We start from the raw sequence: 15,176 nt of genomic DNA on the forward strand, positions 1-15,176 counted from the left end.
AGGAGACACACAACATACACAACCTTTAGCCATCTCAAAAGGTCTTTGTCCCAGCAATGTATGTCACATCATTCACATCAAGTTATGAACATACTAAAGTGCAAAGTCATGATGTCAAAGTTAGGACTATGTCTTAAAGGTCCAGTGCAGTCCAAATTCAGTTTCTCATGTGCTCTGTATCATATTGTACAACCGCTTATCAAACTAACACTGTAAAAGTCTGAAAACATTTCATCAGTGTTATTTCCTGCTGGTTGAAATTACAATCTACATAGGACCTTCTAATCAGAATGTTTGGCATTGGTGGAGTTCAGCTGTTGACATCACCAGGCATCAATTAAGTTAATAGACCGATAACAAAGTGAGTTCCAAACCTCTCTTCCAACAACAGCAACTTTTAAGGTGCCCTCCCCCTCCCTACTCAGACAACTCCCAGACAGTCCTAGCAAAATGATTGGTTGAGAAATTGAAAACTTTTACAGTAAGGTACTTAATTGTTACCCAGAAATGATTTGATGTTTATATAAAAAACGGCTGGATTGGGCCTTTAATCATCTCTGTGGTAAATCTTTCACAGGCTTAAAGGTCCCCTCATAGATTCAGATTCAGAGTTTTTAATAGTCAGAGTTGCAGGTGTGATTGCAGGGTACAGTTAAAAGCTTAGGCTTCGAGCTCCAACATGCAGGACTAAGTGAAATAAAATAATGAAAATGGTGATAAAAAACAACAATAGAACTATACACATCATAACTGTATCGGTGACGAATAAATAAATACATGTCCATTGGAATGGAGGCAGAGTAAAGGCTGTTTAGGGGGTGGGGGAATGACCACTGTGGCCCTATCCAATCTCAGCCTCCAGTATTTATGCTGCAGTAGTTTATGCGTCGGGGGGCTAGGGTCAGTCTGTTATATCTAGAGTATTTCTCCTGTGTCCTGTGTGAATATAAGTACGCTCTCTCTGATTTTCTCTTTCTCTCTTTCTTTCTTTCTCTCCCTCGGAGGACCTGAGCCCTAGGACCATGTCTCAGGACTACCTGGCATGATGACTCCTTTCTGTCCCCAGTCCACCTGGCTGTGCTGCTGCTCCAGTTTCAGCTGTTTTGCCTGCGGCAATGGAACACTGACCTATTCACCTGTCCCAGACCTGCTGTTTTCAACTCTCTAGAGACAGCAGGAGCGGTAGAGATACTCTCAATGATCGGCTATGAAAAGCCAACTGACATTTACTCCTGAGGTGCTGACCTGTCGCACCCTAGACAACCACTGTGATTATTATTATTTGACCATGCTGGTAATTTATGAACATTTGAACATCTTGGCCATGTTCTGTTATAATCTCCACCCGGCACAGCCAGAAGAGGACTGGCTACCCCTCATAGCCTGGTTCCTCTCTAGGTTTCTTCCTAGGTTTTGGCCTTTCTAGAGAGTTTTTCCTAGCCACCGTGCTTCTACACCTGCATTGCTTGCTGTTTGGGGTTTTAGGCTGGGTTTCTGTACAGTACTTTGAGATATCAGCTGATCTAAGGAGGGCTGTGCATAGCGGGGGTAGCAGGGGGGAGTAGCAGGGGTGGGATGTGGGTGTCCATAGGGGGAGTAGCAGGGGGGAGTAGGTAGCTGACTAGTGGTGGCTTTTCAGAAGCCTGATGGTCTGAGCATAGAAACTATTGGACAGTCTACCGGGTTTGCCATGATACTCCTGTACTTGTACTGTAAGGGACCTTTAAGTGGTCTACTATTTACAACCCCTGTTGTAATAGTAAGTATACAGCAGGTCTCTCTAGCAGGGCTCTCCATCCTTGTTCCTGGAGAGCTACCCTCCTGTAGGTTCTCTCTCCAACCATGTTCCTGGAGAGCTACCCTCCTGTAGGTTCTCTCTCCAACCATGTTCCTGGAGAGCTACCCTCCTGTAGGTTCTCTCTCCAACCCTGTTCCGGGAGAGCTACCCTCCTGTAGGTTCTCTCTCCAACCCTGTTCCTGGAGAGCTACCCTCCTGTAGGTTTTCTCTTCAACCGCTGTTGTAATGGTAAGTGTACAGCACTACCCTAGATCACATAACACAATGACCAACTGAAATCTGTCTGTACAGCACAGAGCAAACTGATGAAAAAGGAACGGAGGAAAGATGGATGGGACTGGTAATTCTCAGAACTCTTCTTACAAATGCCCTCAGAGAGAGAGAGAGGGCTGAAAACAGCAATAAATCATGATTCCTTATAACACGGGAATACTTTTATTAAAACTGTAAATGAAAGCTCTGTGTGCACAAATGCTCCCATAATATGTCAGCGGGAACTGAACGGAACATCCAGGCTGAAATATGGGGGCGGTTAAGAAAGCCATTATTCAATGACACTATCATAAAGTGCATGCAGTCATTTAAGGAAGATGATATGAAAGAGCAGATGACTTCAGAGCTTTGCTTAGTCACTCTGTTCCTCAAAGATGTATTTTTCAACACTGAACACAAGATGGCGCTGTGGCTCTAGAGGTGACTGGGGAGAAGATTGAGTTCCTCTACGCTGCCTGTCAGATCTTTGTTAGCTTTAATAGTTTCCTCACGGCAGTAAACATACTGTTAGTTACTGGAGTAAACATACTGTTAGTTACTGGAGTAAACATACTGTTAGTTGCTGGAGTAAACGTACTGTTAGTTACTGGAGTAAACATACTGTTAGTTACTGGAGTAAACATACTGTTAGTTACTGGAGTAAACCTACTGTTAGTTATTGGAGTAAGCATACTGTTAGTTACTGGAGTAAACATACTGTTAGTTACTGGAGTAAACATACTGTTAGTTACTGGAGTAAACATACTGTTAGTTACTGGAGTAAACATAATGTTAGTTACTGGAGTAAACCTACTGTTAGTTACTGGAGTAAACCTACTGTTAGTTACTGGAGTAAACCTACTGTTAGTTACTGGAGTAAACATACTGTTAGTTACTGGAGTAAACATACTGTTAGTTACTGGAGTAAACATACTGTTAGTTACTGGAGTAAACCTACTGTTAGTTACTGGAGTAAACATACTGTTAGTTACTGGAGTAAACATACTGTTAGTTACTGGAGTAAACCTACTGTTAGTTACTGGAGTAAACATACTGTTAGTTACTGGAATAAACATACTGTTAGTTACTGGAGTAAACATACTGTTAGTTACTGGAGTAAACATACTGTTAGTTACTGGAGTAAACATACTGTTAGTTTACTGGAGTAAACATACTGTTAGTTTACTGGAGTAAACATACTGTTAGTTTACTGGAGTAAACATACTGTTAGTTACTGGAGTAAACCTACTGTTAGTTACTGGAGTAAACATACTGTTAGTTACTGGAGTAAACATACTGTTAGTTACTGGAGTAAACCTACTGTTAGTTACTGGAGTAAACATACTGTTAGTTACTGGAGTAAACCTACTGTTAGTTACTGGAGTAAACATACTGTTAGTTACTGGAGTAAACATACTGTTAGTTACTGGAGTAAACATACTGTTAGTTACTGGAGTAAACCTACTGTTAGTTACTGGAGTAAACATACTGTTAGTTACTGGAGTAAACATACTGTTAGTTACTGGAGTAAACGTACTGTTAGTTACTGGAGTAAACATACTGTTAGTTACTGGAGTAAACATACTGTTAGTTACTGGAGTAAACATACTGTTAGTTATTGGAGTAAGCATACTGTTAGTTACTGGAGTAAACATACTGTTAGTTACTGGAGTAAACATACTGTTAGTTACTGGAGTAAACATACTGTTAGTTACTGGAGTAAACATACTGTTAGTTACTGGAGTAAACATACTGTTAGTTACTGGAGTAAACATACTGTTAGTTACTGGAGTAAACATACTGTTAGTTACTGGAGTAAACATACTGTTAGTTACTGGAGTAAACATACTGCTAGTTACTGGAGTAAACATACTGTTAGTTACTGGAGTAAACGTACTGTTAGTTACTGGAGTAAACATACTGTTCGTTACTGGAGTAAACATACTGCTAGTTACTGATGTAAACATACTGTAAGTTACTGGAGTAAACATACTGTTAGTTACTGGAGTAAACCTCACTCTAAAAGCCCAATCTGCAGCACCCAACTCTAAAAGCCCACTCTTCTATAGATCAATGTACAGTAGAGATGTCTGATGGCAATTTCATGGTCTCACCATGTTATACAAGTTGGGAGTTCCAGCTGCATTATTGTGTGTTTTACTGCTCATGAGAAATTACCTGTTATAAACCGGGTGGTTCGATCCCTGAATGCTGATTGGCTGACAGCTGTGGTATATCAGACAGTATACAACGGGTATGACAAAACACGTATTTCGACTGCTCTAATATGTGTGTGTTTGTGTGTCTGTGTGTGTGTCACATCAGTTAATAACACATAGAAACAATGTTTGTCAAGTGTTACGCCAAGTCTGACTTAACAGGGCTGAAAATTGGTCATTTATCAAACCAAACAAGCAAGCCAAGCATCTGTGAATGGATCCAATAGTCATTGAGCATGCATCAGGCTCTACCAGGCAATCTCTAGTTAGGGAACATCATGTCTGGCTAGCCACAGATACACAGAGATGCAGAGAGAAATGTTTGTACAGGGCTAACAGCAGCCAACACTATGAATTGTGTGCAGCACTTTTGTCTGTATGTTTCTTTAATCACATTTCCCGTCAGTAGGGAATCATTTGATCCTTCAGTGGTTATATCACAACACTGCAATCCATCACTAACTAAGTAGAAAAGCAGATATTTTCCCCCGTAGTGAAGACTGTTACAACATTGAAAACATCCCAGTCTCAGTTTTACGCCGCCAGGAACACAAGGGGATCGAAGCACACACCAGCCACAAGGTCATGGTACTATGGAACAGGCCATTGACACCACCAGACCCGGGCTTTCGTGGCTATAGCCATGAATGATTTTGTCCCAGCCCTGAGTCTTTTTCCCTGCTGGGATGGTGTAAAACAAGCTAGGCTACACTGCAATGAATACTCCAAACATGGGCCCTGGCCTGCCTTTTCAGTGCTGCCTAAAACCAGCATTTCTGTGTACGGTGGCACTTTAGGAGGTGAAGTCAAAGTGCTACATTTTTAATTCGTCCCCAAAAATGATATTCCGCCGTATGCGGGCAACTGTTCATTCTCTGAGGGAGAGAACACAAAGACGAGAAGGAGAATCGAGGTAAACTTTGTTAGCTTGCTATTGCTTTAGCACATTTTGTTAGCCCATGATGATGTTATTCAGAGTTATTCACCTCACAGTAAGCCAGATTCGAGTAACTTACATTTCAACATATTGACTCAAAAGCTGCACTGACAGATAATGTTAAGCTAACTAACTAACTAACTAACTAACTAACTAACTAACTAACTAACTAACTAACGTGAGGGACTACTCAGTCTAGCTAGCAGATTTCACGAGCAGGGTTTTGACAGTATAGTTACTGATTAGCTATCTGGACACTGAATGAAACTGCTGGAGCTCTGTTCACCACTCGACAAAGTATCACTAACTAACTAATTACTGTCTAATCAAGTATTGTCCAAATATGCAAAAAATTGCTAATAAAGATAGCTAGCTAACTTAAGGCTAACATGACGTTAGCTATTTTTGGTAACGTCAGCTCAATTAGCTACAGTTGAAGTCGGAAGGTTACATTCACCTTAGCCAAATACATTTAAACTCAGTTTTTCCACAATTCCTGACATTTAATCCTAGTAAAAATTCCCTGTCTTAGGTCAGTTAGGATCACCACTTTATTTTAAGATTGCGAAATGTCAGAATAATAGTAGAGAGAATGATTTATTTCAGATTGTATTTAATTCATCACATTCCCAGTGGGTCAGAAGTTAACACACACTCAATTAGTATTTGGTAGAATTGCCTTTCAATTCGTCTATGGGATTGAGGTTAGGGCCTTGTGATGGCCACTCCAATACGTTGACTTTGTTGTCCTTAAGCCATTTTGCCACAACTTTGGAAGTATGCTTGGTGTCATTGTCCATTTGGAAGATCCATTTGAAACCAAGCTTTAACTTCCTGACCGATGCCTTGAGATGTTGCTTCAATATATCCACATCATTTCCCCCCCTCATGATGCCATCTATTTTGTGAAGTGCACCAGTCCCTCCAGCAGCAAAGCACCCTCCACAACATGATGCTGCCACCCCCGTGCTTCACGGTTGGGATGGTGTTCTTCGGCTTGCAAGCCTCCCCCTTTTCCTCCAAACATAACGATGGTCATTATGGCCAAACAGTTCTATTTTGGTTTCATCAGACCAGAGGACAATCTTTGTCCCCGTGTGCAGTTGCAAACCGTAGTTTGGCTTTTTTATGGTGGTTTTGGAGCAGTGGCTTCTATCTTGCTGAGTGACTTTTCAGGTTATATCGATATAGGACTCATTTTTACTGTGGATATACATACTTTTGTACCTGTTTCCTCCAGCATCTTCACAAGGTCCTTTGCTGTTGTTCTGGGATTGATTTGCACTTTTCGCACCAAAATATGTTCATCTCTAGGAGACAGAACGCGTCTCCTCCCTGAGCGGTATGACGGCTATGTGGTCCCATGGTGTTTATACTTGCATACTATTGTTTGTACAGATGAACGTGGTACCTTCAGGTGTTTGGAAATTGCTCCCAAAGATGAACCAGACTTGTGGAGGTCTATAATTTATTTTCAGAGGTCTTGGCTGATTTATTTAGATTTTCTCATAAAGTCAAGCAAAGAGTCACTGAGTTTGAAGGTAGGCCTTGAACTACATCCACAGGTACACCTCCAATTGACTCAAATGATGTCAATTAGCCTACCAGAACCTTCTAAAGCAATGACATCATTTTCTGGAATTTTCCAAGCTGTTTTAGAGCACAGTCAACTTTGTGTATGTAAACTTCTGACCCACTGGAATTGTGATACAGTGAATTAATTATAAGTGAAACAATATCTGTAAACAATTGTTGGAAAAAATGCACAAAGTAGATATCCTAACCGACTTGCCAAAACAATCTTTTTTTAACAAGACTTTTGTGGAGTGGTTGAAAACAAGTTTTAATGACTCCAACCTAGGTGTATGGAGACTTCCGACTTCAACTGTAGCTATCTGTTGAAAAACAAAGCTGGATAGCTGAGTATTTTTTCCCAATTTATAGAAGATGGACGTACGGAATTGAAGATGCAGCTCAGTAAACACAGAGCAGGTTGTTGTATTTGCAGGAGTAAGTGGATACATTGTGAGTGTGTGTGTGTGTGTGTTTACAATATAATTATTTAGCATCTAGCTACATAGATGGGTTGGCTGACAACGTCACGAAAACGATGTGCACGCTTCCAAGGGGCATAAATCAGCCTGTTGTGATTCTGGATGGCAAGATTGCTAGCAAGAATGACACTGCCATGTGGGGAATAATTAGTGGATTATTTCAGCATGTTTCATCAAGTTATTGATGTCTTCTTTTGAAGTGTTTTGACTGATTTCATGACAATGCAAATACGGCAAACATTGGCTGGCTAGCTAACCAATACCTACAACAATGTTTTTGAAACAACAAGTGGTCATTGTGAAAATGTATTTGTTTTCAATAAACATTGGAGACTAAACTAAGCTTACATGTTAACAATTTCAGCCAACCTCATCTTTTTTGCCCCATGGCTGCATGGGAGGCTGAAGAAATTCGGCTTGTCACCAAAAGCACTCACAAACTTCTACAGATGCACAATCGAGAGCATCCTGGCGGGCTGTATCACCGCCTGGTATGGCAACTGCACCGCCCTCAACCGTAAGGCTCTCCAGAGGGTAGTGAGGTCTGCACAACGCATCACCGGGGGCAAACTACCTGCCCTCCAGGACACTTACACCACCCGAAGTCACAGGAAGGCCATAAAGATCATCAAGGACATCAACCACCCGAGCCACTGCCTGTTCACCCCGCTATCATCCAGAAGGCGAGGTCAGTACAGGTGCATCAAAGCTGGGACCGAGAGACTGAAAAACAGCTTCTATCTCAAGGCCATCAGACTGTTAAACAGCCACCACTAACACTGAGTGGCTGCTGCCAACACACTGACACTGACTCAACTCCAGCCACTTTAATAATGGGAATTGATGGGAAATTATGTAAATATATCACTAGCCACTTTAAACAATGCTACCTTATATAATGTTACTTACCCTACATTATTCATCTCATATGCATACGTATATACTGTACTCTATATCATCGACTGTATCCTTATGTAATACATGTATCACTAGCCACTTTAAACTATGCCACTTTGTTTACATACTCATCTCATTTGTACATACTGTACTCGATACCATCTACTGTATCTTGCCTATGCTGCTCTGTACCATCACTCATTCATATATCCTTATGTACATATTCTTTATCCCCTTACACTGTGTACAAGACAGTAGTTTTGGAATTGTTAGTTAGATTACTTGTTATTACTGCATTGTCGGAACTAGAAGCACAAGCATTTCGCTACACTCGCATTAACATCTGCTAACCATGTGTATGTGACAAATAACATTTGATTTGATTTGATTTGATGTATTTTGATTTGGTTGCTAAAGCAACAGAGAGAACACAGGTATTGTGGTTTGTGAAGGGTAAGACATTTGAATGTTAATCAGGTTTAAGATTGAGTGAAAAAATTCAGGTAAACATTATTTGTCTGTTATATTGCTTCTCTGTGTGTTTGTCTGTTCAGGATTCTCCATATTGCTACGGCACTGATACTATGCCGTCTCTGTAATAATATAGGAGATCCAGGGAAGCAGAACTTCAGACAGCAAGGAAGAGAGGTTAGCAGACAGGACAGAGACAACACAGAGAGAGGTTACCAGACAGGACAGAGAGAACACATAAAGAGAGGTTAGCAGACAGGACAGAGAGAACACAGAGAGAGGTTAGCAGACAGGACAGAGAGAACACAGAGAGAGGTTAGCAGACAGGACAGAGAGAACACAGAGAGAGGTTAGCAGACAGGACAGAGAGAACACAGAGAGAGGTTAGCAGAAAGGACAGAGAGAACACAGAGAGAGGTTAGCAGACAGGACAGAGAGAACACAGAGAGAGGTTAGCAGACAGGACAGAGAGAACACAGAGAGAGGTTACCAGACAGGACAGAGAGAACATAGAGAGGGGAGGCCCACACAAGACAAACATGGCACATTCCTCTCAAGCCAGAGAAGGTAGTCCTGGCTAAACATTACCTCTCAAAAAAAGAAAGATGCCACTTTTGACATGTCCTGTGTGTATAAATTGTTAGACCCTGATATGTTCCCATCACTGAAGACAATCATACAGGCCGCGTTGACCATCCCAGTTAGCATTTGTGAGACATCTTTCTGTGCATTAATTAAGACATCTACATACCTGGCTTAGGAGCCCAATGACCCAAGATAGAATGCGTCATGACAATTGACAAAGATATACATACTAACACGCTTGGGAAAGAGTGAAGTCATAGACAGGTTTGCACCTACAGTTTAATTTTGTATAATTTCTAATCTTTATGGATGGACTAACATCCTAGTACTGTATAATATAACTGACAAGCATTGTGAATCTTTATTTGGATAAAGGATTGTATGCTGGTACATGTGTGGAGAATTGTGAAGTGTTGTTACTACAGGGCTGTATTTGTTTTTGTGTAATTAATTAGAAATATTGTCCTGTAGGTAATTGACCTTGAAATCTGCGATTTATTACCACAAATATGATAAAATCATGATTTCAAACGTGTTTGGTGCCTGCGTTTTTACACATTATCTGCAAAAGTTGTGTCGTTTATGCAGTTCCAACATAATCCAAAGGATGGCAGCCTAAAATCCCAATCCTGCTATATTGCACGTAACTAGAATTTGCGAGTAGCATGACTAGCTCACATTAGTTAGTAGTAACCATCATCAACAGTAACCATCATCAACAGTGACCATCATCAACAGTGACCATCATCAACAGTGACCATCATCAACAGTGACCATCATCAACATGAGGCTTTTTTTGTTGCCAATCAAATATTGGACATGGTTTCTGAAAACATTGCAATAAATTACAAATACTTTTTCCAACAATTTATCTTCATGGAAAATTAGGATATAGTTATGCACTTCATTTGTACATGCTAATAGATTTAACAAATATTATTGACACCATATTCCATGAGTTTACTGACCACAATCCATTGAATTAATGTTAAGAAGTGTTAATAATTTGGCATCAAGAGGGAACAGCGCATGGAAGAAAGCAGTGAGATATGCAACAAAGTGTTATGTTTCTGCAAAATGGTCACTGCTAGCTTCTGAGGAGCTTCATTTCAGTACTCTACTAAATGTAGGTAAAACTAAGCATATGTTGTTCTCTTGAGCGCATTAAAAATAACTCTGATGATTTAAGATATGTGCCTGCACACACACACACACACACACGCGCGCGCGTCCACACACACACACACACACACACTTCATATCAATCTAGGTTATTTTAATGGATGAAATTAGTATTTTATACACCACCTTTAATCGGGGCCTATATTACAAGTAGAAAGCTGTGGTGGAAATAATTTTAATCGGGGCCTATATTACAGGTAGAAAGCTGTGGTGGAAATTATTGTAATCGGGGCCTATATTACAGGTAGAAAGCTGTGGTGGAAATCATTTTAAATCGGAGCCTATATTACAAGTAGAAAGCTGTGGTGGAAATAATTTTAATCGGGGCCTATATTACAGGTAGAAAGCTGTGGTGGAAATGATTGTAATCGGGGCCTATATTACAGGTAGAAAGCTGTGGTGGAAATCATTTTAATCAGGGCCTATATTACAGGTAGAAAGCTGTGGTGGAAATCATTTTAATCAGGGCCTATATTACAGGTAGAAAGCTGTGGTGGAAATCATTTTAATCGGTGCCTATATTACAGGTAGAAAGCTGTGGTGGAAATCATTTTAATCGGGGCCTATATTACAGGTAGAAAGCTGTGGTGGAAATCATTTTAATCAGGGCCTATATTACAGGTAGAAAGCTGTGGTGGAAATCATTTTAATCGGGGCCTATATTACAGGTAGAAAGCTGTGGTGGAAATTATTGTAATCGGGGCCTATATTACAGGTAGAAAGCTGTGGTGGAAATGATTGTAATCGGGGCCTATATTACAGGTAGAAAGCTGTGGTGGAAATTATTGTAATCGGGCCTACAGTATATTACAGGTAGAAAGTGGTGGAAGTTCTTTATAGGGCTGGGACTGTATTACAGGTAGAAATCTGTGGTGGAAATAATTTATAGGGCAAGGATTATTTTACAGGTAGAAAGCTGTGGTGGAAATAATTTTAATGGGGGCATATATTACAGGTAGAAAGTGTGGTGTAAATAATTGTAACGGGGGCCTATATAACAGGTAGAAAACTGTGGTCTAAATTCTTTATAGGGGCGGGACTTTTAATACATAGTCCCATGTAGCTCTGGTGTTGGCCTCTTTACCTCATGTCAATCAAACCTGTCAATCAAACATGGCAACCAAACCTGTCAATCACACCTGTCAACGTAATGGAGATACAGTGTGTAGGTGAATGTAATGCAAGGTACTCACAGGTTTCCCTGATAGGCCTCTCTCCCCTGGACCGCCAGCTTTACCCTGCAAGAGGAAAGGCATGTAATAGATAGTTGAGTCACGGCAATTCAGGGGTGGGAAACTCCAGTCCTCGGGGGCCTGATTGGTGTCACGATGTTTCTCCAGCCCTAAACAATGTTTCTCTCCTAAACTGAAGATCATGATTAGGTGATTATTGGAGTCAGGTGTGTTAGCTGGGGCAAAACCAATCAGGCCCCGCGAGGACTGGAATTGCCCACCCCTGCAGGGATAATTGCATGATGAGTGTACCAGTTATACAGTACCGTCCCTAGTGGACTACGAACACTAGTTCGTATTACAGATGTAAGATCTTAATTTGATCACCACATTGCAGGAGATCTTACCTGCAATGCAGCACATTTAAAACGTGTAGTATATTTGAGGTTTTAAAAGGCTCCTGAAGTTTGTAATTTCCTCTGAAATTTCAGACTTGTTTTTCCCTTTATGAAAAATGTATCAACCCCTACAAAAATGACAATTTATTATACTGAACAAAAATATAAACACAGCATGCAACAATTTCAAATATTTTACTGAGTTACAGTTCCTATAAGGAAATGTGTCAATTGAAATAAATTCATTAGGCCCTAATCTATGGGCGTGGATCAGAAAACCAGTCAGTATCTGGTGTGACCAGCACTTGCCTCATGCAGCGCGACTCATTTCCTTCACCTAGAGTTGATCAGGCTGTTGATTGTGCCCTGTGGAACATTGTTCCACTCCTGTGTGAAGTTGCTGGATATTGGCGGGAACTGGAACACACTGTCGTACACGTTGATCCAGAGCATCCCAAACATGCTCAATGGGTGACATGTCTGGTGAGTATGCAGACCATGGAAGAACTGGGACATTTTCAGCTTCCAGGAAATGTGTACAGATGCTTGCAACATGGGGCCTTGCTCTATCATGCTGAAACATGAGGTGATGGTGAAAAGGCACAACAATAGGCCTCAGGATAAAATGCAATTGTGTTCGTTGTCCGTAGCTTATGTCTGCCCATACCAAAACCCCACTGCCACCATGGCGCACTCTGTTCACAACGTTGACAGCAGCAAACCGCTTGAGCATAGGACACCATACACGCAATCTGCCATCTGCCCGGTACAGTTGAAACCGGGATTCATCCGTGAAGAGCACACTTCTTCTGCATGCCAGTGGCCATCAACGGTGAGGATTTTCCCACTGAAGTGGGTTACTATACTGAACTGCAGTCAGGTCAAGACCTGGTGAGGACGACGAGCACGAGAATAAATTCTTTGGTTGCTCAAACCGTTTCATCAGCTTTTCCGGGTGGCTGGGATCAGATGATCCCACAGGTGAAGAAGCCGGATGTGGAGGTCTTGGGCTGGCGTGGTTACACGTGGTGTGCGGTTGTGAGGCCGGTTGGACGTACTGCCAAATTCTCTAAAATGACATCGGAGGTGGCTTAGGGTAGAGAAATGAACATTCAATTCTCTGGCAACAGCTCAGGGGGATATTCCTGCAGTCAGCATGCCAATTGCACACTCCCTCAAAACTTGAGACATCTGTGGCCTTGTGTCGTGTGACAAAACTTCACATTTTAGAGTGGCCTTTTACTGTCCCCAGCTCAAGGTGCACCTGTGCAATGATTGTGCTGTTTAATCAGCTTGATATGTCAGGTGGATGGAGAAATGCTCCCTAACAGGTATGCAAACCGATTTGTGCACAATTTGAGAGAAATCAGCTTTTTGTGCATATGGAACATTTCTGGGATTTTCTTTTCTTCAGTTTAGGAAACAAGTGGAGGCTGGTGGGAGGAGATATAGGAGTACGGGCTCATTGTAATTGCTGGAATTGAATTATGGAACAGAGTCAAAACATGTGGTTTCCATATGTTGGATGTGTTTGATACCATTCCATTAATTCTGTTCCAGCCATTACAGTGAGGCCGTCCTCCTATAGCTCCTCCCACCAGCCGCCACTGCATGAAACATGGGACCAACACATTACATGTTGAGTTTATAAGTATATAATATAATTATAAGTATATAATCCGCATACTGTAATAATTCACATTACCTGTTGCTGCAGGATTATTTTCCTGCTGTAACAAACTGGCACAAATTAAGATCCTACACTGTATGCAAGTCTCATGAATATCTTCTATTATCCAAGATATCCTCAACTTAGTGGAGGTACTATAGTTCACCTACAGGTAAATGCCAAAATAAAGGAAAAACCAATATAAAATGTCTTAATAGGGCGTTGGGACACCACGAGCCAGAAGAGATTCAATGCACCTTGGCATAGATTCTACAACTGTCTGGAACTCTATTGGAGGGATGCGACACCATTCTTCCACAAGAAATTCCACAATTTGGTGTTTTGTTGATGGTGGTGGAAAACGCCGTCTCAGGCGCCGCTCCAGATTCTCCCATAAGTGTTCAATTGGATTGAGATCTGATGACTGAGACGGCCATGGCATATGGTTCACATCGTTTTCAAGCTCATCAGTTTGCTTAATTAAGTCAGGAACCACACCTGTGTGGAAGCACCTGCTTTCAATATAGTTTGTATCCCTCATTTACTTGAGTGTTTCCATTATTTTGGCAGTTACGTGTGTTAACATTTCTGCTCCTAACTGAACCATCTATCCTCTGTTAAAGAAATGCCATTGAAGACATCAAAGATAGAATAGAAGAGATACTTTGTTGTCCATTTTTCAATACTAGAACACGCATAATACTAGAACACAGGACATCAAAGCTAGAGATGACACGGGTGCACTGGTCCATCATGTTAGGAACCATTACACTCATCTAGATTCATCCAAAATGATGAGCAAAAATGACTCACTATAATCTACCTTCATAAACTCTCTCCATCCAACCAATGGCTCTAACCATCTACAGGTTGTGTTTTAATGAAATCCCCCAACCAAAATGGAGACAATGACGCTATCAAATATAAAGCCAGGGTAGGTTTTTCATGTTTTTCATCCCAAATAAAGAGCAACACATTGATTACAGTTAAAATACAGAGCAGGGTACATTTTCCTCTTGCATGCGGCAGCTCTTTATTGACATAGCTCACGTTTCATTACTGTGAGCTGGATGAGGTTTTTCATTGACTATAACTTGATACAGCCATCAGAAGAATGGCACCCTCTGCAAATAAAACCGTTAATTAAAGTCTACCGATCTCCCACACAGATCTTAATGGCAATTTATACCTCAGGTTATGGTGGCCCAAGTGTAACCTTTTCACTCAGATGTAGGAATAATAACACATGGGGTAGGTCTCCTACACAGTGGAGTCTGTTGTGTAGAATGAATGCAGGAGCAGGGGTGATACAGGAAGTAACTTTGCCTCATTCTGGCCTGTCATTGGTCAGCAGGAGTGATACAGGAAGAAATGCTGCCTCATTCTGGCCTGTAATTGGTCAGCAGGGGTGATACAGGAAGTAACCCTGCCTCATTCTTGCCTCAGGTGAACAATAAGGGACTTTCTGTTGAGATCCAATTATTTTGCCATCGTAAGTGGCCTCCTGTACCCTATTCAATGTGCCCTCTAATCAGTATAGGG

General features: G+C 41.2%; 1 protein-coding gene across 1 annotated transcript in view; it reads right to left on the reverse strand.

Moving 5' to 3' along the window:
* The window catches only part of LOC110524715 (collagen alpha-1(XXIV) chain), a 241,432-nt gene that overhangs the window by 58,937 nt on the left and 167,319 nt on the right, over window positions 1–15,176 (reverse strand). The window contains exon 31 of the mRNA XM_036978599.1: window positions 11,589–11,633. Coding sequence (XP_036834494.1) covers window positions 11,589–11,633 — 45 coding nt within the window. The remainder of the gene's footprint in view (window positions 1–11,588; window positions 11,634–15,176) is intronic.

This window comes from Oncorhynchus mykiss, chromosome 5 (genome assembly GCF_013265735.2).
Source record: "Oncorhynchus mykiss isolate Arlee chromosome 5, USDA_OmykA_1.1, whole genome shotgun sequence".
Lineage (NCBI taxonomy): Eukaryota > Metazoa > Chordata > Actinopteri > Salmoniformes > Salmonidae > Oncorhynchus > Oncorhynchus mykiss.